Source organism: Canis lupus, chromosome 32 (genome assembly GCF_048164855.1).
Source record: "Canis lupus baileyi chromosome 32, mCanLup2.hap1, whole genome shotgun sequence".
In the NCBI taxonomy this organism is placed as follows: Eukaryota; Metazoa; Chordata; class Mammalia; order Carnivora; family Canidae; genus Canis; species Canis lupus.
The window spans coordinates 14,004,626-14,031,873 of record NC_132869.1 but is presented as its reverse complement, the minus strand read 5'-3'; the positions used below and the strand labels follow the sequence as shown (position 1 = coordinate 14,031,873).

Genomic DNA, 27,248 nt, shown 5'->3' with positions numbered 1-27,248 from the left:
ATAAATGGCTCAAGGTCACTCTGGACTGTAGACCCAGAGAAGCTTTTAGTCTCTTGCTGAATGATAGAAATTCCCAAGTAATTTGTAAGACACAATGAGCAGATTTGTGCACAAGTACAATATTCAGCTGTGAGAGGAAGGCACATTTTCCTCTTAATATTTACTACTCCATCAAGATTTCTCAGGCCCTGGTTGTGATTCTCACTAAGGAAGGAGAAAGGACAACCACAAAACAGCTGGCACTTTGTGACATACTTCCTCCTAACATATGCATGATGTTCCCTGTGGTGCATTTCCTGTGCAGAGGGATGGGTTCTGATTTGCTTTGTGGAGAGTACCATGGACCTACCACCCTCATCTCCGCAAAGCTCATGGATCTGAGATCCCAGCAGCTTTAGGGATGGACTCTCTTCCCTAAATGAGCAGAGGAGAAAGCCTTGCCCCAGGCAGAAAACTAGGAAATCAGCCTTAGGACCTGGTGCACCGGAACTCAATGGGTAGTTTTAACCAGTCTTCCCATTCTGAGGTTCTCTTGAAGGGGCTTGACACCTGGTCAGCCCTCAATGAATATTTACTCAAATGTATTCACTTGATTTGATGCGATTTCGACTGAGATTTGAGTTCCGAGTTTGGGTCATGGCTCATTCATCATGTGTCCCTGCCAAAATCGTCAAGATTGAGACTTGACTTCTGATCTGGCTCAGGCCCGAAACTCTTTATCTTTCTGATCAAGCTGTTTCCTGCGCTGCTACAAAGAGCATTGATCCCAGGCCCTTTTCCCACAGCTGAATGGATAAAGACCGTGCGTGATGCAGGCTTCTGCTCTTTTATTGGGGATTTTCTTGTGGTGAGCACAGAACACAAGCTTGGCTCTGGTGTCTCTGCTTAGACTTCATATCAACCCAGAGAGCACACCTGGGAAAACGAAGGTGGGCATGCTTCTGAGGGGCATGCCCTCTGCCCAACACATAGCCATGCTCAAGAGCCATTGTTCTTTGGAAATTTGGTGTGTACTTTGGCTTTTGCTCTGTGTATTAACTTCTTGTTGCTCTACCAAGTGATGATTTACCTATCTCCACAATTGTTTTATTCTGCTTTCCTTTTGCAAGCGGAGATTGGGGATTATGACCCAGGGAAACACCCAGAAGGCTACAGCTCCAAGTTCCAGTTTTTCCCAAAACATTCAGAGAAGCTGGAAAGGAAAATTGCTGAGATTCACAAGACAGAACTCAGGTACGTGACACTCAGTTCAGGCTCAGGACATTCTGTCCCCCATAGTCTGAATATATAAGCCCTGTGCACTGCAGCCTCTGCTCCCACAGACCCAGTCCTCCTGATTCTGGGTTGTAGCATTTTCAGTATTCTACTGATAGCCCCAGCCCTATAGTATAGGCTAAGGTTTGAGGGCAAATTATATTGTGAGACATAAAGATTGGCCTCTGAAAGGTATTTGGTTAAGATAAATGAAGAGACAGAGAGAAGCACGGACTAGGGAAAAGGAAAAGAAAAACATAAAAGAAACAAAAGAGAAAACAGATGAAAAAAAAGATGAGAGGAAGCATGTGAAAAAATGGGCAAGCCTCTACCTTCAGTCCGTGGCAGTGTGACAGGTGGCTTCTGGGTCAGTAGATGGGGACTGTGCAGGGTGGCCTGGTTCATAAATGCTGGGGGTGCCCTGAGAGCACTTGGTTCAGGGGCTATGTCTTCAGTTCTGTCTCACTCAACCCCACAGCCCTCACACAGAGGGAAGGAGGGGAGAAGCAGCTAGAAACAAGAGGCTTGTCCTCCTCAGATTCTCTTAGTTTGCCCAGAATATACCAAATTCCATGAAACAGCATTAATGTATCCTTTCGCACATATAAATACAAAGATTTTCTACAAAGATTGATTTGGAAAACAAAGATTGATTTGGAAAACAAACAAAAATAAAACGCGCACACACACAAAATCCAGCCTGGGTGGCTCAGCTGGTTGTGTTCAACTCTTGATTTCAGCTCAGGTGATAATCTCAGAGTCATGAGATTGAGCCCTGTGTCCAGCTCTGCACTCAGAGGAGAGTCTACCCCTCTCCCCCTCACACATGCTCTAAAATAAAAAAGTCTTTAAAAATATAAAATATGTAAAAACCAGTATTGTGTATGCACTCTACTTTGTGTGGCATACTAGAGCACATAAACCCCAAGCTGATAAACTTTAAAGAAAAAGGACATATGCAATGCAGTGCTGTAAAATAAAACATGCCATATTAGTATGTTACAATTTGTAAAAATCTTTTTAAATGTGTAGCTGCCTTCTGGGGGAAGGGTAATGCCCAAGGGGGAGAGGAAATATTTCTAATGTTAATATTAAGCTTCAGCTTAATATTGGGCTGGCTCCCACCCTCCCAAGGGAGTGAAGACACCTATTAGAGGTGGAATCCTACCCGCCCCCATCCCTCTCCCTTCGCAGGTGTGGCCTCTCGCGAGCAGGCCGGCTCCTCCCATCACTGTTAGGGAAATAGCGGCCCCTTGTGGTAAAGGTCAGAACAAACATGGACTTGAGAGCTCTAGGTTCATTCAAAGGAGATCAGGGATGTGCTGGGATAGCCAGGAGCCACTGCCAGGAGAGTGTTAGATGTCAGAGCAGTGGGGACAGATGTCTAGAAACCTAGTAGGAGACAGGGAACCCTCGCAAGAAATGATGCCCACTTTGAGGGTCCTGGAGGCTTGGGCCTGCTCCAGGAGTGAATGGAGCCCACAAGACCCTCCAGTTTCTGGACAGGGAATGAGGAAGCTCCCTAGAAGGGCAGTGGTGCTCAGCTGCCTCTGGTGCCTGGCCTTCTGCCTGCCACATAAACTTTTGCCAGATACCTTCCCCGTGCCTCAGGTGTGCTGGTGGCTGTAGAACTCTGCAGTCAGTATAATGTCTGCTTACCCAGGTTGGCCTCATCTTCATTCTGTAAAAATGTGTTTCCTTGCTGCAACTCTGACATGAGTTCCTGAAGGGCCCAGACTGTGCACTGTATTTCTTGGTAGGTTTTTCAGCAAGCAGCACAGAGGCTGGCACATAAGTGTGCTGATTGATGCCTCTCCAGAGGGACAGTACGGGGAATCTGGCCTGCTCCTCCCCGCTCTGCCTTGAATTCCTGCCCACCAGCCATCGGAGTTATCTTCCTGCCCACCAGCCATCAGAGCCATCAAGTTGTGGACTTGACAAACTGCCCACCCCTCTTGCAGCGAAACCAACCCAACATCTGTAGGAGTGTGTCTGCTTCACCAGGGCTCTGGACTCTGAGGGCGCCTGAGGTGACACTGCCACTGGTTCTGTGTGGAGCTCATGAAAGCACCTGCTAACAGGCAGTTGCAAATGCAATAATGCTAAAGGCCCTTTCCTCAGATGGCTCAGCATCGGAGCTGCTTTCTTCCTTTCTCTGCTTGTTTTCTTTGCATAGTCATCACCCTGTGCACAAAAGGAGCTATTGTGGAGTCTGGGGGAACTCAGCACTATCTCCTGCTGTCTTTTCACCCTCCATTCCCATGTTCCCTTTTAGTAAAGGAAGAGCGTTGGCAGCACCAGCAAGATATATGGGCCCCTTTGTATTTCAGTCTAGAGCTGATCACATACAAAAAATCCATGGCCCGCAGCCAGCTTATAATTGTGCTTTATTTGACCCTATAGTATCTGAAATTGTGTAATACCACATAAAAATCAGTATCTCTGCCTTGTTTTTAAAAGCACATCTAGCAATGGTGGGCCCTGCATTCCTGTATGACCATAGTCATACTACAGTCTCAGAGCTAAAGAGCAGCTGCCCTCATTCAGTGGGGTATCACTCCCCAGTTTGCCAGTCACCACCACTCCCTCCTGTCTCCATTCAGTCATTATGTAGCCTGCCTCAATCTGAAGACATTCAAGTTTTTGACTCCACACAGGAAACAAGTCTTTGGAAGAACTGGAGTATAAGACTTCCTGAAATACTTAAAAAAAAAAAAGATTTATTTTAGAGAAAGTGTGAGTGAGTGGGGAAGAAGAGGGTGGGACTCTTTCAAGCAGAATCCCCACTGAGCATGGAGCCTGACACAGGGCTTGAGCTCAGGACCCATGAGATCAGGACCTGAGCTGAAATCAAGAGTCAGACATTTAACGGACCGAGCCACCCCCTGAATGCTTCTTAAGGGGGAGTTTACTGCAGGGGAATCTAGGAGAACAAGAAACCCTGAAATCATCTCATTCTCTTTATTCTAGTGGCCAAACACCAGCAACATCAGAGCTGAACTTTTTAAGAAAAGCACAGACCCTGGAGACATACGGAGTGGACCCTCACCCGTGTAAGGTAAGACCCTCATGGTCGGAGACTGCGCTGACCTTGAGCACATGCCTGCATCGGCCACTTTCAGGATCTGCTTGACTGGTTCTTTCAGTGACAGATGCCAGAAAAAAAGTCTCTTCTTTTGAAAACTCCTCTGGGTTCCATGCTGCATAATTTTGTGGTGCCACATCAATGTGAGAGGGTCCGAAGCAGTCAATCTAAATAACAAATCCAAAGCTGGGGCACCACTTTGGCAGCAATGGGTAATTTGGTGGAAATGAAGAGAGGAATGTGGAAGGCCCCCCACAAGGAATGATCAGAGGCCACTCAGCAGACTGCCCACCCTTCCCTGACCTGTAATCTAGTTTCTTTCCAAGAGCGAGGTTTATTGACTGTAGCAGCATAAGTCACTGCTCGGAACTGCAGTGGAGTTGCATTTAATTCCATTATGTGCCTGGGAGGGTGAGACAGGAACGAGCCAGGGAAGCTCTGCCCAGAGGAAACCTCTGTAATTGCTCTCATGTGTCTGGCATTTTGGAGAAGAGCTCAAGCAGCCACAGTCACTACAGAGAACAGTGAAGACACATGGCTTCCTCCCCTCTCTGTGACTCTGTCCCTCTACTTCATCTCTACATCCCTGTTGCTTTCACACTCCTAGTCTCTGCCTCAGTTTCTCCAGATTTTTGCCTCTCCCCACTACTGGAAACCTGTACCACCAGTAAAGCTGATTCTCAAACTAATCTGAGGGAGGAAGGACATTGATCTTTTTCTTCCTAACAAGGAGACACCATAAGTTTCCAACAAAAATTAAAAGAACAGAATAGAGGGGCACCTGGGTGGCTCAGTCAGTTGAGTGACCGACTCTTAATTTTGGCTCAGATCACGATCTCAGGGTCATGGGAGTGACCCTGTGTTGGGCTCCACACTCAGCCGAGAATCTGTTGAGATTCTCTCCCTCTCCCTCTGCCTGCCACTCAAATAAATAAATCTTTAAAAATGAATAAATAAGTGAATGAATAGATGAATGAAAGAAAGGAAAGAAAGAAAGAAAGAAAGAAAAAGAGAAAAGAAAAGAAAAGAAAGAAAGAAAAGAAAAGAAAGAAACAAACCCAGTAATGTAGGGGTAGAGCTGCATTTCCCGCGACCTCTTGGTGAAGTGATGGTACTTTGTGTTCTTGCATAGAATTTGATGCTGAAACTTCAAATATGAACTTTGAGAACATTCTGGCACTCAGAAATCCTGGTCACCTTTCCCACCCCACACAGTTCTCTATCCACCAGAACAACTTACTGCCAGATAACCCCTGTGTTCTTAGGGGCCAGCACTGTCAGGAAACACATTCATGCCTGTTAATACCAAAAAAAACCTTGATATATGGTTATTTACAAATGAACTAGTGAAGCTTACTAAATAATGCCCTTGTATGACAGATATAGTTTAACCTCCATGGATTGCTTGTATACTATCTGCAGGAGGCCTGCATAGAACTGAAGAGAGTTCCAGAGTCAGCTAGCCTTAGCTCCAGTACTGATCTCTGGCTTTCTGGGATCTTCATAGCCTGCTCTGCATCTTGCTTTCATCTATGTGAAAATACAGAGAGGGTACTCAGTGACTGGGCTCCACGAACTGCTGAGTCATTTCAGGACCTTAAAAGACATAGCTGCTCATAGCCAGTGATCTTCATCATAAGGTGCCAGGTCACCTCCAAACCTGCCCAGTCTGGTTGAGGCCACACAGAGCATCCTGCCTTTTCAGAGTTGGGTCCCTGGGCAAGGCTGTCCTCTGATAGCACATGGAGTGGGCAAGTGGTAGACAGTGAACCTGAGCACAACTGAGTGGAGATGGGGGACAATTCTCCATGGTTGCCTGAGTGGATCTGGAAGCTACAGTGGCAGCCAGCCCAGTGTCCAGCCCAAGTCCATGTGTACTCTAGGCCTCTGAGGCTCTTGGCTCAGACCCATCTTTGAGGAGTTTGTCCATCATCAGACAGACAGGTTGAAGAGGCTGTAAGAAGGAACCCCTATTCATACCAGGCACTGTGTGAGGCCCAATCCCTCATTTCATCCTCACAGCACTGACCCCCAGAGGAAGGAGAGAGGAGACATTTGTGGCATGCTTTCCATGGCAGGCCCACTGGAGTCCTTTCACATTATTTTCTCATTGAATCCTCATGCCAGCCCTGGGAGGTGGATGTTATGCTTCCTAGTTTTTTGTTTTGTTTTGTTTTTTGTTTTTTAAGATTTTATTTATTCATGAGAGAGACAGAAAGGCAGAGACATAGGCAGAAGGAGAAGCAGGCTCCCTGTTGGGAGCCCAATGTGGGACTTGATCACGGGACTCTGGGATCATGCCTCAAAACGAAGGCAGACGCTCAACCGCTGAGCCACCCAGTCGTCCCACACTTCCTAGTTTATAGGTAACTCCAGGAGGCCACAGTTCATAAGGGCCCAAGTAGTAGACCACGTTGAACTCCGGTCACTTGCTGTTGTTATGTATCTATAAGGAACAAAAGCCCCCAGGCACTCCCTCTGGGGAGAAAGTAGGAGCGGTCATCTCACTGGGCTTCCACTCCCTTGTTCCCAGGCCCTGTATTTCTTGCTGCTCCAGAGTCGAGGCCCTGCTGCAGACCCCACACATGGCCCCTCAGGTCGTCTCACGGGGCTCCAGATCATGGTTTCCTCAGCCTTCTGGAGCAAGGACAGTTCAGGAGCCTTTACTCTTGTCACTAAGTAGGGTTACTTTAGTGATATGCTACCAAGCACTTGCCTTAATGTTGCTACAGGAGAGCTGAAATAAGCTGGAGCACTCAGTGTAATAAATACCGATGATTTCTATTAACAGAGAGGCAATTACTGGGCCCAGGGAATCTGGGGCACGCAGCCCTAGGGAGGACAGAAGAAGAGGAATCTTTTTGATAATTAAATGAGAGCAGAACAACACTTCAGCTGGGCTCTGTTCTCCTGGACTGATTAAGAAGCTGCTATTTTTCCTGTCTACACTGATGGTTTCTTTCTGCCCAGAGTGTCCTTGTCTGGCCCTGGGACCAAGAAGAGGAGATCCTACCAACTCTGGGTGGGACAACTAGAGGGCTCCAGTATCTGGCTGGCTTACAGTAATACCCAGGCTCTGAACTTGCACAAGCTATCCTGAGCTCTTTGCATGGCCCCTCAGCTCCCATCTCCTGATAGGAGCCCCCAGCAGAACAAGCCTAGAGCTGCTGAAGGAGAATGGAATTAACCACTGGCAGCCCAGTGTTGGTATTCCCCAACTCTGACACCTCTCCAACCTCAGGAGCTACCATCATGTTCCTTCCAGGGGGTGCTGGGACTGGTTGTTTGCCCTGGATCTCCTGTAAGCCCAGGCTGTGGCTTCTTGCCCTGTTGAGGTTTATGGAGTGGTCAGACCCATCACAGACACCATCCTGTAGTCAGCCTTATGACAAGTCTAAATAAAGGTGCTATTTTTTGAGAGCCTGCACATGCCAGACACTTACATATATATCTCATTTAATCTTTACAACAACCCTGCCAAACTGTTCTTGTCCTCATTTTAAGAACACTGAGCCTCTGAGGGACCAACTAACATGTCCAGAGTTACTGGGATTCAAACCCAGACTTGCCTGAGTCTCAATGCTGTGCTTTTTCAGTTACCCTTCACAGTCTTCCTTCTGGGGAGATGGCATTTATTTAGGAAGAAAGAAGGATTCACTAACAACTCTGATAGAGAACCTATGGTACCACTGAAATCATGAGAAAAATTTAACGTTAAGTTCACCAAGCAGCTTTATGTCTGTTCTGTACGACCAGGAAAAAATTGATTTCAGCAGGATCTTGGTTAAAGCAACCATACAAATAAAATTGTCATTCCTCTGACTTTAAAATAGGATCATTACTTTCATAATAAGTCACCTACACTCTTCTCTAAAAAAATAACCCCTTCCCCATCTTGATAAGTCATCCCTGACCTCAGAGAAACAGAAAAAGGAGCAGCAACTAAAAAAAAAAAAAAACACCTGACTGATCAGCGACAACTTGACCTTATCCCCAAGTAGGCCCCTGATGGCTGTGTTGTGAGGAGAGTGGCAAGTTTACTGCTAAGATGAAGAACTTGACTAAAGCCACTTAAATGGCAAGTATGTGCCAGGATTTCCATTTCTGATCTTTAATGGGGTGATGCCAAGGCTCCTTATAGAGTTGCCTCCTAATTTCCACTCTAGTTTCTTTTCTTTTTTTTTTTTTTTTAAAGATTTTATTTATTCATGATAGAGAGAGAGAGAGAGAGGCAGAGACAGAAGCAGGCTCCATCGATCCTGGGTCTCCAGGATCACGCCCTAGGCTATAGGCGGTGCCAAACCGCTGAGCCACCGGGGCTTCCCCTCTACTCTAGTTTCTTATGACCATATTTAAGTATATTGAAACTGGGTGATTTTCATAAATGACCTCATGTAAAGGTTCCTAGTTATGAGCTTTCAGGGATGGCAGTTAAGTGTGTGGAAGAGCATGTGGAATCTTCTTCCCTAAGGTTTTTTCTTTTAAACATGCATTTATTGATTTTAAAAAGAGAGAATGTGCACATGAACAAGGGAGGGCCAGAGGGAGAGGGGAGAGAGGATCTCAAGCAGACTCCCCACTGAACATGGAACCTGACACCAGGCTCCATCCCACAGCCCTGAGATCATGACCAGAGCCAAAATCAAGAGTTAGAAGCTTAACTGACTGAGCCACCCAGGCGCCCTTTCCCTCAGGTTTTTTAAAACAGGTTCCGAAGCCTAGGTGGCTCAGTCAGTTAAGTGTCTGCCTTTGGGTAGGGTCCTAAACCAAGAATGAAGCTCTTTCTACAAGGATGAAAAACTGAAAACAAATAGCAGAAATGAACTTTAGTTTACTTTATAAAGTATTTATACTTTAGGCCATTATCGGATGTAAATTGGGGGCTGGGATATGTGCTGTGGGGCCATCCAGACTTGAATTTTTATTCCACCTCTCAGATCCACTAATGTTCAGTCCTGAGGGTGCTGATCTCATCAGGATGGAAGGGACAGAGAGGATAGATACCCTCCCAGCTTGATAAGGTGGAAGATCTAAGGAACAGGTTACCATTTTCTATGTCACTTCTCTCCTTGTCCTCATTTCTTTCTCTTTTGTCACATAATTTGTTCTCTTGCACACAAATCCCAAGGGCAGGCTCACGTGAGAATGACATGTTAGAGGGAAGAAACTGGCAAGGTTCCCGAGAAGGTGTCAGTGTGGCTGCCTGTTTTCCTGCTGGTGCAGATGTGAGGTGTCTTGCTGTCATTCTGAGTCCTGGTCCTCATGTGCCAGAGACCAACAGCAAACATCCCAGCTGCCCTCGCCCCTTTAGACACCCAGGTGCCAGGTTTTGCATCAGCCTTCCTCCACAACTGTTGCACTGGAAACAGATTGGAGAATTGATCTCTTCAAGTAAGAGACTGGACTGGGATTGCTCAAGGTGCTATTATTACTTACTGGAACAATGTGGCATTTGATTGGGTTTATTCCCAGTTTGTACCTTGCTCAGAATCAGCCAGCCTGCTCAAGAGAGGCTGTTCTCATTTAACTCCAACATCTGCCTTCACCCAGACACCAGCCCTGAGTATCTAGACAGTGCAGATGCAGTGCTGGCAGCCTGGCCAGTGCTGCCCAGCATGTGGGAGGACCTGCTCTGCCCTGTGCTCTGGCTAGAGGGGCCTGTCACTGGGACAACTCTCAGAGATCTGTTACGGCCTCCATCTCCTTTCCCTTTTACCCATTTCACTTTCACCTCAAATCCCCCTACTCCTTGGGCCCCTAACAACAAATGACTTCTCCCTTTCTACACCAACTTCCCACATCATTTCCTAACTAACAAAATTTAAATCTGTCAGCATCAGGAAAAATACTAAAATACTACATTTTTAAAAAAGATTTTGTATTAAGCTCCAACTCACAATAAGAACAGCACAACCACTAGCATGTATTGGGTGCCTACTAAGCACAACCTAAAGGGTAGATAATATTATCAACCCTAGTTTTGCAAAGAGAAGTCTGAAACACGGAGAAATGAAGTGACATAGCTGAGGTCACGTAGGCAGTGATGGCAGAGCCAGAACCTGGGCCTGAGTGGTCTGACACAGGGCCCAAACACTACAATCATGGTGCAGGCGCTCTGCTGACCTGCTGTTGCCCACAGGAGTTGGAGGTGCAAGAAGCAGAGGGAGGACCCTCCCTGCCCACCCTACTGCTTCCCTTCCCTACTCTTAACTCATTATTTCTAGCCACCCAGAGTCCTCTGCTCACCTGACCCCTTCCTCTCCATCCTTCCACCTATTCTTTCTAGGCCCTTCCTGTCTCTCAGAACACTGTAAGATGCCTTCCCCACCTTTGCTGCACCTGTGCTTTCCCCTCTTGTTTTTGTTCACATTTGTATTTCCCCCGGAGCCCTTCTGGCCTACCTCATTGTCTTACACATTCATCTGATAAACTTTTCCCGTGGGCCTGTTCTGTGAGTACAAATAAAGTAAGGTTTCCACTCTCGAGTCACTGTCTTTCTGAACCTGCAGTTTCTGGACTTCATTGGGTCCTGCCTGCACATTGAGTGGAGCCCTCCCAGTGCCCACCCTCCATCCGTGGCAGGCTGCCCTCCCTCACCCAGGTCTGCCACGCATTCTCCCCCAACAGAGGCTAGCCTGCTGGGTTAGCATTTGTGCCCCCACAGGGGACTATGCTTTTGTGCACTGCTGGCGCTCAGGTATTAATAACCACCACCAAGCACTGATGACAGGCAGGAGGAGTACCAGCCCCATGGCTTCACAGTATCTCTATTCAGGTTATTTTTAAACAGCTTTTTGCTGTTGCCCCTGGGTTGAAGGACACCGTGCTTGCAGCCAAGTGTCAGGATCATCACAGATCCTGAGGAAAGGACAATAACAACAATATATTAATTGGAAATGTTTGAAAAGCATATCGTTTATTCCCTGGGCCCATATGCTCACACCTATAACCCTGACTCTAAGAGATAGTTTTAAGACAAAACTGCATTTTTTCCTTGAGGCAAGGCTCATGAGGCTCTGCAGAGGCCCCACTGTTCTTATTCTTAGACCTAGTCAGGCTGAAGATGTGTGCCAGGGAAGCATATAGTGAACATGAGAGAGACTAGGAGAGCCTGACAGCCACAGCTCCCATTTGGATGCCTCATACTAGGTACCTGACCCTGACCCCATGACACCACATAAAGTATGGCTCAGACAAACATCCTACATGTACATTTGACCAGTATCCTGGTATAATTTTCTGGCCACCTGAATATAGACACTCTGACAGAGCCTCATCTGAGGCCCTCAAAGGAAGTTCCTCTGAGACAACACAATCCATCAATCTGCTTTCTGTGCCCCACCCCAGCCTGGCTCTCATGGAGTTCATTTTGCCATGTGAAGGATTAATGACCTACAGTTTCTGCTGGACCTCCTCCTCGAATTGCTTGGCAGAACCTCAAGCCTGGTATTTACAAACTGATAGTGACCGGTGGCCAGGCCAGCCACTTTGTTGCTTCAGGCACCATAGGATTGATGGTGGCTATTCCACTTGGGTGGTTGCTTCTTATCTTTTCTTCAGCTCAACTTTGTACAAAGTCCCAGGAAGTAAGGCCATCATAATAATAACTGATGAACTCTCTCTGATGAACAGTTTTTTTGAGGTATAATTCACATACCATAAAGTTCTTCATTTTAGTGTGTAATTCAGTAGTTTTAATAATAGAGTTATGCAACTATTACCACTAATTTTAAAATATTTTGGGGAGCCTGGCTGCCTCAGTAGGTTGAGTGTCTGCCTTCAGCTTGGGTCATGATCTCAGGGTCTGGGATCGAGCCCCACAATAGTCTCCTTGTTTGGCAGAGAGCTTGCTTCTCCCTCTCCCTCAGCCTGAACTCCACCTGCTTATGCTCTCTTTCTCTCTGTCAAATAAATAAAATCTTTTAAAAATAATAAAATATTTTCATCTCCCCAAAAGCTGTCACTCCCCATTCCCTCTTCCCCACAGCCTGGGTGACCAGTAATCTTTTGTCTCTATGGATCTACCTATTCTGGACATTTCATATACATGGAATCATACAAACATGTGATCTTTTGTAACTGGCTTCTTTCACTTACCATAATGTTTTCAAGGTTCATCCATGTTAGCAGATATCACTATTTGATGCCTTTTTACTGCTGAGTAATATCCCATTGTATAGAATGTACCACACTTTATTCACTTATCAGTTGATGCACATTTGGATTGTTTACACTTTTTGACTGTTATGAATAATCCTGCTATGAACACTCATGTACAAGTTTCTGCGTGAACATGGGTTTTCAGTCTTTGTGAGTACCTAAGAATGGAACTGCTAGGTCATATAATAGCATATTATATATGTTTAACAATTTGAAGAACTTCCAAACTGCTTAATGAAGTGACTGCACCATTTTACAATCCCACAAACAATGTGTGAGGGTTTCCTATTCTCTTTGGATGTTCACAACAGCCTTCTAAGATTGGTTACAATTTATAGTTAAGGGCACTGAGGCTTAGGTAAGGTAAGTAGCTTGCCTGTTAATTTCCAAATGCTCTTCCCCCTGTCACCCTACTGCCGTGTATTAACCCTGTATCACCAATGAACAACCTTTCAAGGTTTCTCAGCCTTTCACCTCTATGCCTGCATCACCATGATAAGAGGTACTTCTTTATTGCAGGATGTGTCAGGAAATGCTGCATTTCTGGCCTTCACTCCTTTTGGGTTTGTTGTTCTGCAAGGAAACAAGAGAGTCCATTTCATTAAATGGTGAGTATCTTCATTTCCAAAACAGATTTTTTTATACATCACCAGCTGGGGAGGGCTATGGTTCCCATGTCCTTTGTCTGTGATTGGGCAGTTATGGTTCTGAGCCCTCTCCAAAGCCTTGCATCCATAATGATTAACTGATCAAGGTAGTGGTCTCTTCGTAGGGGTCCTGTTCTTCCAAAGGGATGTTCCTGAGAGCCAACAGCATCTCCAGAGAGGGAAAGAGTATAGGGGGTTGATTTCTGAGTAAGATAAGTGACCCGGAGCTGGAGCCAATGTTAGGGAAGCAGAGTTTCTATGAGAACTGAGTCCTTGGGACTGTCCCCCCACTGAGGACCATAGCATCTGCATGGGTGCTTACTCCCTTACCCCCTGGCCTAATGAAGGGCTCACCCCTGGGGCAGACAGAAGTTATCCTTGAGCAGCTCTGACAAAAATCCCTTCATCAGGGCAGCCTGGGTGGCTCAGCGGTTTAGTGCCTGCCTTCGTCCCAGGGCGTGACCCTGGAGACCCGGCTTCGAGTCCCGCGTCGGGCTCCCTGCATGGAATGCCTGCCTCTCTCTCTCTCTCTCATGAATAAATAAATAAAAATCTTAAAAAAAAAAAAATCCCTTCATCAGGCCAATTCCCACTTTGGGCACTGCCTGCATAAGCATAGATGCTGCTTGCTCTCTCTCCTATCCCTCTTTAGGGTCAGGTGTCTTCAGCCTCCAGGAGCCACATCCCCACCCTTTTTCCCCTCTCCCTTCTCGCACTCCCATTTTTAGCAGGCAAGAGCCACTGCCTCAGCTGAAGCTACTCTGAACTGCTTCCTTTCCACCCTGGCATTTTGGGGTCTGTTCTGGATGGTTCCAGGAGCTGATGCAGCACAGACTGCCTTATTGATGGATATTTAGCTCTCCTGGAAGCCCTTTTTCTGGTCTGCACACATCTTTAAGCCTCATCAGTACATGCTGTATATTCTACTAAGCCTCTGTGATTTCTGTACCTTTTCGGCCTTAGACCGCCAAGTCTAAGCTGGCCAATTCCTCCCATTGGCTTGGACAAATGGTTTACCTTGCCCCACAGAGGTCAGTTGGGGAAGCTTGCTCCTGTCTTGGTTCCTCTGCCTTCTCCAGAAGAGCTTATGGGAAATCTGAGGACAAAGCGGTTTCCTGGCGAGCTTTCTGCTGGGGGTGCTGCAGGGCATCTATCTTCTTATGTCCTCTTCAGCTCCACCACTGAGCTTGTGAACAAACACCACCTTTCCAATTTCCAACCCTATTACTCATGTGCGGACTGAAAATATGATCATCAACCAGAGTGCTAGTGAAAATTCCCCCCAGATACGACCAGTCAGGTCCCATCCCCCAGGAAAATAGCCACTTCACAAGGCAGGTTGCTGCATTGAGTAACCAGGCACACCTCTTTGCTAGGCCTTCTGAAGTTGGCCCACTCACTGTGCTTTTTGGGTTACAATGGTGAGGGTTTGAGGTCTCCTGTCCAACAAAATACTTTTCAGAAAAAGACAATGAGGGTCAGACCACTCCTATCCCAGTAAGGAGCACTTGCTTCCTGGATGTAGCTGGGTTCTCTGATGTTGTTTAGGGCCCAGATCCCGGCCCACACTCTGACCAGGGTAGCTGCCTCATGAGACCCCCTGGTAGAGGGCATGTGTAGTTAGAAACAAGTAGAACACAACTGTTACAGGGACCTGCAGTCCCTAGAGTATCCTTTCCCATCCACAAGCCCTGATGCTCATTTGATTCTCCCCAACACTTTTCATTCTGTGGCTTCTCTCACATCCCACTTCTTCAGTAAGTTTCCTTTTCACTGTGTCTCAATTTTAAAATAATAGATGTAAACCTAACCTCACTTCCAACAGAATCCTCCTTACTTTCCTATCTTGCTTGTTGAAGACTAGATGATTAGTGTATTTGTTTACATATTAATCAACTAATATTTATTGTATTCTGTATGTGTATGAGAGAGACTGACTGGGAGGGAATCAAACAAGGAAGGAATATCATGTGCTTGTATTAGGTCAGAACCGGTGGTCAGAAATTGTGAGCTCTCATCCTGAGCCAGCCATGTTACTAGGAAACAAGTGACCTTCCCTCGGTCCCCTGAGTTTATCTAGTAGGAAATGAGGTACACGGTTCTACCTTTCTGCTACTTCCTAGGATAGCAAGAAAATCTCCCTAGAAATTGCAAAGAGGGAGGAGCCAAGCAGAGGCAGACAGGCATGGTCAGACCTCCGTGGGCGTCCCATTTGGGTACAAAAATAAGGACTCCACCCCTAGTGAGGAAGGGCCTTCAGGATCCAAAAGGCAGCTGTGTCAGGCAAACAGAAGAGAAGTAAGGAGTGACTGATGCTGAGGCCTAGTTCTCTGGCTCTCAGGGACATCCACCTAAGGCCCCGGTCATTTTTCCACTTTGTAAATGTAACCAAGGCTGAGAGCAGTATGTGAAGGTGAGGTCTGAGCTGTGCCATGTACAGTAACCATGTCACTTCTTCTGATTTGTGTCTGTCCCGCGGGTGACGTACCCCAGTATCCTGTTTGCCTCTTTTACTGCAGCCATTCACTGGGCTGGTGGCTTCAAGGATTTTTCTACAAAAACCCCTAAGCCCCTTTCCTGGTCAGTACGCTGCATGACTGTTCCATGTAATCTGTTCTCTCTCTTTGGTATGTTGCCCCGCCCCCCTCCCTGAGATCGTTTGACATTTGTTTGCATTAAACTGCATTTTCCATCCAGTGGCACAGTCACCTGAAAGACTCAACTCCCTCAGAACCTGGTTGCATTGTTTTTTCATTATTTGCTGTATCTTGAACTTTGGCCTCATCAGCTACCTGTGGCATCTTATATTTGACAGTCCCATCCAGATTATGCACCTGTATTATGAACCAAATCCTGAAATGGCCCGGGACCACTCAACCTAGACTCACTTCCCATGCAAATGTTTCCCTTTTACAGCCACTGTTGATGAGCCCGAAATCTTCCTATCACTCTATTATTATAGTGTGATTGACCAGAAAACTGTGGATTGAACTGTTTCAGCAACTGTTCTCTAAGGCCACTGCGCTGCTGTCTTGTTTCGGTTCTAATTTTGGCTAAACTGTGTCTGTGCCTGGAGCCCCTTCCAGTCAGGGTGGGCTGTGCATCTACAAGACTTAGCTGTGAAAAAGCAGCCTGCAACAAGGTGACAGGTGCTCTCTTTGTGCTTGTAGGAATGAAGTGACCAAGCTGAAATTTGAAGGAAAGACTTTCTATTTGTATGTAAGTCAGAAAGAGGTGAGTGCTGGTATCCTTCTCTTCAGGGAGGGCTGGGGCACTGAGTGGTTCCTGATGACCAGGACTGAACCAAAGTGGTGTATCCAGGTAGAACCTACGCCACCTGAATGATAAGCCAAGACCTGGAGGTGAGAGATGGAGAAGTGGCTAGGCCCTGGAGCCCAGGACTTTCCTCAGGGATGCTGGTGACATCCACAGGTTCCAAACCTCCAGGAAATGCAGACAAGGGAAGATTCTTTTGTTTCTATTTGAAAATTCCAAAAAGAAAAGAAATTTTTTTAAAGTAAAAAACTAAAAAAAAAAAAAAAAAAAAAAGGTAAAAAAACTCCAGATGACAGTCACACTTTCTCTAGTGAAGGCTAAATCTTGTTTCAATTTGTGCCAGCTAAGACTTACTATGATTGGACCTGCCAGGTGTGAACTTACTCACTGAACTGAGCTCTACCACCAGTGGCCTTCTCTTCCAACTAGCCAGGCAGCCCCAACCTGAAACCTCTTCCTGCAGTCCTGGGGAGCTCTCAGTCCAGGGGTCAGTGTCCTGGCCTAATTCACCCTTCGCTTTTCCACCCACACTCAGCTGTTTCTATGTGGGATTTTTTGTAGGAAAAGAAAATTATTCTCACATATTTTGCTCCAACTCCAGAAGCCTGCAAGCACCTCTGGAAATGTGGAATCGAGAACCAAGCCTTCTACAAGTGAGTGAACACATGTGATGGGAACTATCTTTATCAGAGTCAGAGTCATAAAAGCTACTTTTAGAATAATGGGCAGGAAAGTTTGAGAAATACTGAGAAAGTAGACCTAAGATGACCAGGCTGGGCTTCCTTATAAAACTCAGACTCTTTTCTGGATATCTGTACTCCCTGGAGGGACATAGCTGAGGTCTAGGAATGTGTTTCAGCAGAAATGTCCAAGGGGTCTACCTTGTGATGTCCTTGGACAGCTAAAAGTGGTAGGGCAGTTAGGGGTCTTTTCAGGGCAAGGGTTGGGCCTAAAAATACCCCTGGGTACCTGACTTGAACCAATTTGGCCCTGTGGAGCCATTCGGAGCCATAGGATGCCCAGAATACAAAAAGCTCCATGAAGGAGCAGGCGCAGGCCAGAGGAGGTCTCTAAGCCTTGGAGAGACTCTGGGGCTTGCTCCCCAGTGGGTGGCCTGGTGCTGAGCTGGGGTTAATGCCAGCCCTTCCTGATGTGTCACTGCCAGAAGTGTTGCCAGTAACAGACCAAGTGCCCAGGAGCCTGAACAGGATAGCAGGAAGGGGGGGCAAGGATTTATCTGTTACTAAGAAGCCAGCTTTGGGCTAAAGGCAAGAATTTTGATTACCATGGGATTTGTAAAGTATGAGGATTCTGTGCTGTTTTGATTAAGAAAGTGGTTCTAAAGACATTAGGGAACAAAGAAATAGCCCACTGAGAAACTGGGGTGATGCCAGATAAAGGATGTTTTACTAAAACCCTTGGTCTCATTTTAAAAATAGTATACAATGATTTATGCTTTAATAAGCTGTATCTTAATCAGGACAATATAAGACAAAGTTTGTGGTATAATCCGCCTCTGACAGGCCATAGGTCTACCTCCAGTAACCTCAAGGATCCTGAAGAGAGCAGAATTGCTCTGAGCTGGAAGAGCACCATTTTCCTCCCCAGTGAAAAGACTGCTGCATGCTGGCTGCTATGTGATGCTGGCTGGCAGAACTGGTCCTCCCTCTTCTAGGGCCGCAGCCCCAGAGTCTGTTTCTCAGGCAGGCTTTCTGACTTGCTTCATAATTTCTATGCATTTGATACCAGAATCAGGGATGAGCTGAATGGGCAGCCTGAATTATAACCTGAGTGGGCTTCTTCCATCTCCTTCAGGAGAAAAAGACTTTCACATGGTCAAATTCCCCTCCTGTTCAGTCCCTAGCTCTCCAAGGAAAGGCAAGAAAACATGTCAGCATCATTCTGAAGACCTTTTTCTATTTGTGTCATGGGAACAGAACTGTGCACCAATGACCAAACTCCGTTTCTGAGTCTTTCCATTAATAAATCCCCATACCCAGCTAGCCCTACCAACATCCACACTGGGAACTGAGACTGTTTTTCACTTTCCCAATGATTATTTAATGTTCTTTATTAAGTGTTAAGAACCTCTAGCCTACAGATCCCCAATTGTGCCAAGTCTTAGTAGCAGCCACTCTGGTATCACTCTGAGCACTTTTCACGTGCAGCTTCCTGGCCCTGCCTTTGGCCTAGTACTTTGAAGGGAGCCAGGCCAGACTCAAGGACATGCTTAGGCAAGAAGACCAGGAAACTTAAAGCCTCACAGAGCCCTAAGACAGGTGAGGATGGTATTTCCCAAGAACTGCTATTCATGGATTTTGGGGACAGCTCCCTAAATAGTGACCTGCTCACAACAGAGGCTTCAGACCCAGATCGGTTCCTGTCTAGATCTGCACTGCAGGCACCTCAGGGCATGCTGTGAGCTGAGTCAAGTCTTTGGAGGCTTCACTCGGGGCAGTTCTGCCCAGCTTCCTTTTCTGAGAGGGCCATTTGGGATCAGAGAAGTCACCTAAGAGGATATTTTACAGTGCCCATGGCCTGCCAGAGCCTCCACATCAGCTGTCCACAGCCTTGAAAGTGATGTTAATAGGCTTACTAGGAGAAGGGGATTGATTCCAAGTTCAAATGATGGACCTTGTATTAAAGTTAAGCTAGTTTGTTCATTTCAGGACTTCTCAGAGTCTTTAATACAACATACTTTATATGAATCTCCAAGAGGGAGATGAAATAGGAAAGACAGCCTGTACTCTCTTCTCCACCCACAATTACCCAAGATATGGACATGAATCATCAAATACTAGGACTGGAAGGGACTCCTGAGGTCAAGTAGTCCAGCTCCATCATCTTATAGATAAGACGACCAAAGCTAAGAAAGGAAAAGAAACTTGCCCACACTAGCTAACGAGTGGCCTGAGATTTGATGAGTGATATCCTATTATTCCTCCAGACCACCATACCTAACATTTATTTTCAGTCCCCCTGGAGAGCCCCATGAGGCACTCTTCGGGAACCCTCACTCTCCTGACATGAAAATGAGTTTCAATATGAATGTCCCCAGCACTAAGGCTGTGAGCAAGCTCTCAGGTCCTAAAGGAAACTCAGACAAGCTGGGCTTGTGAGGGGCCTTTTCCTGAAGAGTTTTGTCAAGTAGCCTTTGGAAGGAGCTGGGAATGCGCTGCCTTAGCCTGTGAGGCAGTTGCAGGCCATGTGTCACACTGGACTTTGCCTTGCTGCAGGCTGGAGAAGTCAAGCCAAGTCCGCACAGTGTCCAGCAGCAATTTATTCTTTAAAGGGAGCCGGTTCCGATACAGGTAAATAGTGACAGTAAGTAACTGTTATGGACCTATTTTTCAGACCCTTCTCTTCAGAACAGTGGCTCAGCGGTCCTTATCCTTGAAAACAAAGCAACTGGGAACCTTCAAAAAAGCCTGAGGTTTCCATCCACTTCTCCTGTCTCCTATCCCATTCACGATTTCTTCTGCCCTCACAGTAGCAGTGAAATAAGAACTGTAGCAGTGATTCTTTTCATGTCTGTGTAAGGATTTTTTTTCTTTTTGCAATATTTCTGGAACATGCCGGACAATGAGAAATTATTTCTAAATGAAAATAGAAGATCCCAAAGACTCCAGAGATAGAGAACTCTCTAAGATAAGCTGTCAGGACATCTTAGAACTTACCCCAGCAAGCAAGCCTTTCTTAGTGACCTAAACATTGGGAAGGGCCGGGCCAAAGAAGCCATTTTCCAGTTCATCCAAGTATCTGAAATCTTAGACAGGAGCCCAGTGCTAGAAGACTGTCTCATCCCTTGCTGCTTGTTTTATTGTACTATTTATAGTGGCCGAGTTGCAAAGGAAGTAATGGAGTCAAGTGCGAAGATCAAACGAGAGCCACCAGAAATACACAGGTAGGCTGCCACAGACTTCCCCCCAAAACCAGTTCCTGCTCAGATCCCAGAAGCTCCAAAAATGCAGCAGTTTCAGTATTATGAAGATTCTGAACACACTGGCTCACAAAAGGGGAAGGAGAACACGGCAGGAAGGTGAAGAGATCCATTTCAGCTAAAGGCATAGGGAAGAGTATGACCCTGGTATCTCGGTATCTCTGAGCCTTGATGGAACACAAGGTAGGGCATAGTACCCAGTACCACATCCTAAGTACTACTCTGTTGTTCTCCTAAATCCTGAAAGTGGTCATAGGCCATGGAGGACATGTCCAAACTGCAAGATTTCCTTAGGTTCTGGAATCAAACCATTACAGAAAGCCAGGGAGAGCTCCACAGCCCTATCACACTACGTCTAAAATAGTTTTGAGATCCTTGCTTCATGTGTAACTATACATCATGCATATCTCCTATACCTAATAAGATCCAGAAATAATATGATTGGCCAAGACAGCTAGGGTTCACCAACCAGCCTGATCTCTGGGAATGGGAATATTACTACCACCTTCACACGGCACCCCCTGCCACCAGCAATCTCGATCAGAAGTCAGAGGAGGCTGCTATATCATTTTTCAAGCGCATTTTCCATAGTACTGCTTATGCTGGGGCTCTACTCGCTGACAAACCTGCCCAGAGACCAATGGTACCAATGCTGCAAAAGCAAGGTCCAGGTAGGTGTAGGGTATGAGGTGGCAGATAAGTTTGAAGCAGTGTGTCTAACTGGGATCTTGGGATTAAAGACAAAAAGCAGGTATTAAAAAAAATTTTTTTAAATAAAGAAATAAAATAAGACTTACCAAAGCTAGGCAAATCTAGCAGCTAGTTCACAACTCTGAGTCTTTACCACATCTGTCTGTGTACTGAATTAATAAAGTTCTCTTTTTCTTTAACCTCAGAGCAGGGATGGTTCCCAGCCGCAGCTGTCCCTCCATAACCCATGGCCCAAGGCTGAGCAGCGTCCCCAGGACCCGGAGAAGAGCTGTTCACATCTCCATCATGGAAGGTGAGCATAAATAAGCTCTGGAGATGACCACGGGGTTCCTAAATTTTGACTTGGACCAGTTCCTCTCAGGGACCTTAAAAAGAAGTTCCATTAGAGACAGGAATACCTTTCTCCAATGGAAGGGAGAAAGTTTCATGCAATGGTTGGGAACACAAGCTGCCATCTCAGGTAAAGGGTAATCCCACCCAGCCCCTGCTGAGCTATAGTCCAAGAAGGAGTTTAGATCTGAGTGCTGGGCCAGACCTTCGGGAGACTACGTTATGTTGCATCTACCGGGTTCCATGCAGTTCTGAAATTGCTTTCCATCAAGAGGCTTTTCACTTATTTTTCATATCATCCTAGTCTCCACAGTTTAAATGATCAGGGTAGCTGAGGCAGTTAACCAAGAAATGAAAACTTAGTTCTGAAGCATCCCAACAGCTGCTACTATCTCCTGTTTTAGTGGGAGCAATATGTCCTCTTGCTATCTGAATTCTTTAGCATGATCTCAGGAAATAAATCTAACATGTCCCACCTCTGTCTTCCCCACCCTCCCTTTGGAGGAGGTGGGTCATGGCAGGGAAGAGACAAAGTCTATGAATCTTCACTAGACAGTGCAATAGCTGAGCCTGATATCTCTCCAGTCCCTGGGTAGTTAATATTGTTAGAAGACTCATAGAATATTTCTCTCACTGCCATCGACTCACCCCTGCCCCACAGGCTAGATACAGGTATAAAGTTCAGTGCTTTTACTCCCAAAGATGTTTTTGTAGGACCTCAGAAGATCTCAAGTTGCAGCAAACAGCAGCAGATTTGCTTCAAATCTGTCCTGGAAAATGGAAGACTCTGCCCTTTCTGTGGGAATGCTGATTAGTGAAAATAAAGAACCATTTAGGTTAGGAAGGACCTGATTCTGCTACTTCCCTGTTGAGGATCATGGGTTTGTGTTTAGGATTTTATGTGTCACTGACTTTGCATTACCTAAGCCTGGTATACAACTACAGTCCAGGGGTTAAGAATCCTGGCTGGGCAACCACCTCAGGTACCTTAATAATTTGAGTATCTTAGTTGTTGTATTTGTAAAACAGGGATATCTTTCTTGCATACCCCATAGGTTGTGAGGAAGCTGATGTACACAGAAGTACTTTAAAAAGATTAAAGCATTTATTGGACAGGCAGCAAGCACAGTGCAAAGAGGCCTGGTCAGGAAGTCAAAGATGAGATTGAAATCAGAGCTCTGCCATATACTTTCTAGGTCAGGTTGCTTAAACTCTCTGAGCCTGCTGCCCCCAGTGTAGAGTGGGGTGTGGGTGTGGAAGGGTGCCTTATGAACTATGAAGTATAATCATGATGCAAAGTATGAAGTTACTGAGGTCTGTCATCAGACATAGTCCCCTGGTTTTTGCTCCGGTCTTAGGTTGAACAGGAAAACTGAGCATAGCTCTCATTGTCCCTCTTCTTTTGGGTGTTCATCTCAGGAAAGCAGAATGTCTTCTCTTTTGAGGAAACAACTTTCTCCTCTTCCTGTGGCCCTTCTTCCCATCCATCCTGAGGTCTGAAGCCACCAGGTTCACCCCAAAGCTCCTGTAAAAAGTCAGGACAGCTGTCCTCTCAGAGAAAAGGCCACCCTCTGGAGGAAGCTGGCACTAATACAGGTATAGGGAAGAGCCTCATGCATTTGTTTTCCAGCATATGGGAGAATATCCAGTAAAACCTACATTCCCAGAAAAGGGAAGACAGGCTGTCCATGTGGGGATACAACTCATTTGTAGTAGCTGCCAAGCAGGGTTAGCAAAACAACTGAGAAGTGGAAAACCAGTCCTTGAGCTCTCCTAAGACAAGCTATGAAGCTGCCTCAGATCCCAACCAGCTCTGGCTGTGCCTCCAGCATCCTCCCAGAACCTCCTTTTGTAGCATCAGTAGACTCCTCAGCATCTGAAATAGTCCTCTTTGCTTGTAATATGCCAGGAGAGGTTGCAGCAGAAAAAGGCCACCAAGGAAGCTACTGGAGAAGACTTCTAGGGCCAAGGCACACCCTCACAATCTCAGCCCCCACTGAACTTCACGCCTGGCAGGTTATAGCACAGCAGGTTCCTATGTGCTACTCTGCAAGCCAATCTACTACTGACACCCAATGCCTGAGGCTGCCAGCAGACAGGAACAGCCTTCATCCCCAGTCATGGCCCTCAGCCCAGAACCCATTAGATTCAGGACGGCACAGGTAGAAGAAGCTGAGAACTGCCTCACCGGGAATGACACTAACATGCTCAGAGTGAGGAGAGGTAGATGGACATCTGGTTTGGATGGGGGGTGGGAGGATTGATCTTAGCATTTAAGTGGGTCTATCACTGCAGGGATTATCAAACCAAGGGAGATAAAGAACAGGTTGTTTCCCAGAGAGTTGAGCTACACCATCTCACCCAGTAAACACAGCTGACCCCCTACTATACACCTAACCAGATAGGGAAGGGCTCAGAGGGAAATGATGGAGGCCTCAGAAGAAGGGCACTAACCACCAAAACTCCCCAGAAAGTTATGGACATTTGAAACTGGTTCTTGCTCCATCACCAACTGTCTTTCCTGTGGTCCATATGGCACATAAATTAACATCACAGAAACTATTTGTCTTTTCCAGATGGAAAGCTTTGTTTGCTACTTCTAAAAGCAATGGGAAAATTGCAAAAAACATTAACATAATACTACAATTTGAATGAAACCATATAATTCCAATGAGCTGGGACTATTAAAAAGATGACTATACACTGTTTGGCCCTCCCCTCTATTCTTAGAGATGCCAAGATACCACATATTGATAACACAGGCCTGGCCAGAGAGGATGCTCAGGTGTGTTGATCCCTTTTATCCACTGCACCCTGTAGGGCTCCACTCAGCAGTAGGGCTGTTTACAGCCCAGTGGATGGGACACAGCCCATTTCTAGCCCTAGAGCTGCCACCTCACACTTTAGAGACACCCAACCCAAAGCCCAATGTCTTTGTAGCTTCACATGTTGCATTTCTGGCACTGTGTGATCCTCCCTACCGTGTGGGATTATTCTCTCCCTCTGTACCTTAGCCTCTGGGGTCCTTATACGGGCCTCCGGAAAACAGCCACAGGCTGTTACTTTTTATGGCTCTAAGTGCTTCTGACTATTGAATCCAGTCCCTGATAACATTAGCCTATCAGAGCTGTTCCTTCCCTGAAGCTCAGCCTGCCTCTGTCTCGCAGAGCTGACATTCTCTCTCCAGCACAGGAGGCACTGTGAAGGAGCTGCCATGGCATGAGATCAGCAAAAATCCTTTGTCCCTAGTTGGCTTTCTACCCTTTCCCTCTGAATCTCCTTTGCCTGGCTGGTTTCCACTGAAGAACTACCTGCCTTCCTGAGCCACCATGGGGAAGAGTCTGATTAAAATTCACACCAGAGTTCGAGTTCAGCTCCGGTTGACTAATCACTGCCTTCGGCCACTGAGTGTGCGCATCCTGAGGATGGGGCCCCGGCTCCAGGGTAGGCTCCTGACCACTGTGCCCCCCGGCCCACAGAGATCCCCCTCTGGGCAAGGGAATCAGCTGGAACACGTCCAAGGTAAAAAAAAAAAAAAAAAAAACTGTTTTGGTGTGCCGTCTGCCAGCTCCCACCCATCGTACCCACCCTGTCCATCCCAGAATAACGGGTTTGATGAAGGGGTGGTGGTTTCTAGTGAACCTGAAGTTCTATACAAGACTAGCCTGACATAGGAATAATAACCTTATAGGTGAGGTTTGTTGAGGGAACAGAAGACTAACACTTACTGAGTAATTTTGTCTGTCAAGCAATCTACTAGAAATGCATACATATCCATTATTTTATTTACTGAGAGCATGAACTTACTATAATGTGGTTTCTGATGTCCTTCTGGTTTGTTCTCTCTGATGTAACAAGCTTTGCCTCTCTTCTTTCCCAGCAAGCTTAGGGCTGAATTGTAGGCCAAGCTAAGTTTACACTAAGTAGCTTCTGGCAGCTAAGCTGGTCATACTTTGGATGATCTGGTGGTCAGAGCTGTCTTTGTGAGGAGACAGCCTCTAGAAAGGGTATGAGGAGCCCTATGCAGTAGGGGCTGAGGTTCCAGAGGAAGCCAGGTGGAGGAGTGGGTGGGAAGAGTTGAGCCAACACATGTGTGATAAGGGCCTAAAGGTTTCTATTTTATCAGGGACTCATTACATATTACCAGCTATATATCCCTCGTGTGGCTTATGCAAATACAGGAATAAGGGAGAAAAACTGGGAGGGGGGAGAGATCAAAGGCGCACGCATCAAGAGCTGTGGAATAAGGGGCAGACTCTTAATTTCATATTATTGCACTATAGTTTCTTGGGCAATTGGGACATAAATCTAAGGTAGGTGTAGGCTGCAGACTTAATTCATCCTGGCCCAGAATCTAACTACATGATCATTAGCATCAGGAAACAAAAGGAGGCTTGGAGTCTGTCTTTGCCTTTGCCATTACCAGCCAACCACATGACATTAGGCAAGTTCTATAACCTCTTGCCTTCACAACTTTGTGGAAAGGTAAAATGAAAGCACTTTAAAAAGTTTAAAATATACAAATTTAAGATAAAACAAAATAAAACTAGAACCATAAGGAGCTCCTAAAAGCAGAAGCTGAGAGCTGTAGCAAATATACTGATGGTGTGGTAATGGTGAATACAGGTGGATAACAGGGGGTTGCTGTTGCCACCCCAACCCAAATGTTTATAACCCAGATTCTAGGGTTTGTTTCTCTGGAGAATCTTTAAATGTACCTATGCTGAAATGGGCTCCAGCAGGCCAGGCAAGCAGGCAGGCAGGCAGCCTTGGTACATAGAGCTATGCATTTAAGAGAACCAAATGAAACTCACTACTCCTGAAAGGTTACTGTCACCTTTTAAAAGAGACCCTTGGGCTTCTGAAGCTACCTCTGAACTGAAAAACTCCCTAATCAGCCCTAGTTAGGTCAGACTTTACATAGCTGGGAATCTGGTTCAGTCTGCAGCAGTCAGGGTCAATTTCAGAGCAACGGAAGGGGACTGGCTTCTCTTGACACTGGCCACAAAGGCAACGAGTATCAGAGATAGCCAAGAATGGAAAAGGCAGACATTGAACCTGAAACAAGAAGCCATTTCCTTGGGGGCATTGTGATGTGGGCCATACTTAGTGATTTTGGGCCCACATCCTTGAGCCTAGTGTTTGATTGACAGAGTAACCAGCTCCTGTTTTTCACTACCAGACAGTAAGCCTTGGAAAGAGAAAAATGTTCCTTCCATCTGAGAAAGTAAAGAGATAATGGGTAGTTTTAGGGAGAATACCCTTTCTCCTGACAGATGTAAGAGAATTTCTACCCTGACCCAACAAGATCTTCTCAGAGACAACTCTGCACTCTGGAGTGTGTAAAGATAGCGGAACTGTCAGCCTATTATGGAACCTGTTTATTCTAAGATGAAAAGAAAGGGAGTTAGCCAAAGGCTATTCCCCTTCTTCATCAGAGACCACTTAAGGAAGAGGAGACAGGTTTTCTCATCCCCTACAATCAGGACAGCTACAAGAGGGAAGCTGGAGAGACAGCAGTTGTAGCAATCCAAAAGATGACCTCAAGAACTCAAGGAGCTGCATGCTGGGTTGTTAGAAGGACACTCAGCTCTAGAATCAGTATTTGATGAGGCCCACTGAAGCAAAATAGTTTTCTCCTCCCCATTCCTGCTTCAAAGCCCTCAGCCCATGAGGGACACTTGACCTCCCTCAACTGTCACCTTTTAAAAGAGTGGCCTCACTCTGAGTGGCCTCAACTATGGCCCCAGCCTGAATCTGAATCAGGGCTAGTCAGTGATTCAGATAGTCTTTTAATTGGGGCTAAACCAGGCCCAGGATATCAAAAGCCAGAAAGGTAGACTCT

General features: G+C 46.2%; 1 protein-coding gene across 7 annotated transcripts in view; it reads left to right on the top strand.

Annotated features, from left to right (window-relative positions):
- The window catches only part of FRMD5 (FERM domain containing 5), a 310,956-nt gene that overhangs the window by 279,738 nt on the left and 3,970 nt on the right, over positions 1-27,248 (top strand). For 6 of the 7 annotated variants that reach the window (XM_072809618.1, XM_072809620.1, XM_072809619.1 and 3 more), the window contains exons 6-13: positions 1,110-1,233; positions 4,225-4,312; positions 13,019-13,107; positions 16,317-16,380; positions 16,984-17,075; positions 19,659-19,733; positions 20,258-20,326; positions 21,259-21,365. In XM_072809618.1, coding sequence (XP_072665719.1) covers positions 1,110-1,233; positions 4,225-4,312; positions 13,019-13,107; positions 16,317-16,380; positions 16,984-17,075; positions 19,659-19,733; positions 20,258-20,326; positions 21,259-21,365 — 708 coding nt within the window. The remainder of the gene's footprint in view (positions 1-1,109; positions 1,234-4,224; positions 4,313-13,018; positions 13,108-16,316; positions 16,381-16,983; positions 17,076-19,658; positions 19,734-20,257; positions 20,327-21,258; positions 21,366-27,248) is intronic. The other variant, XM_072809617.1, reaches the window with a different exon arrangement.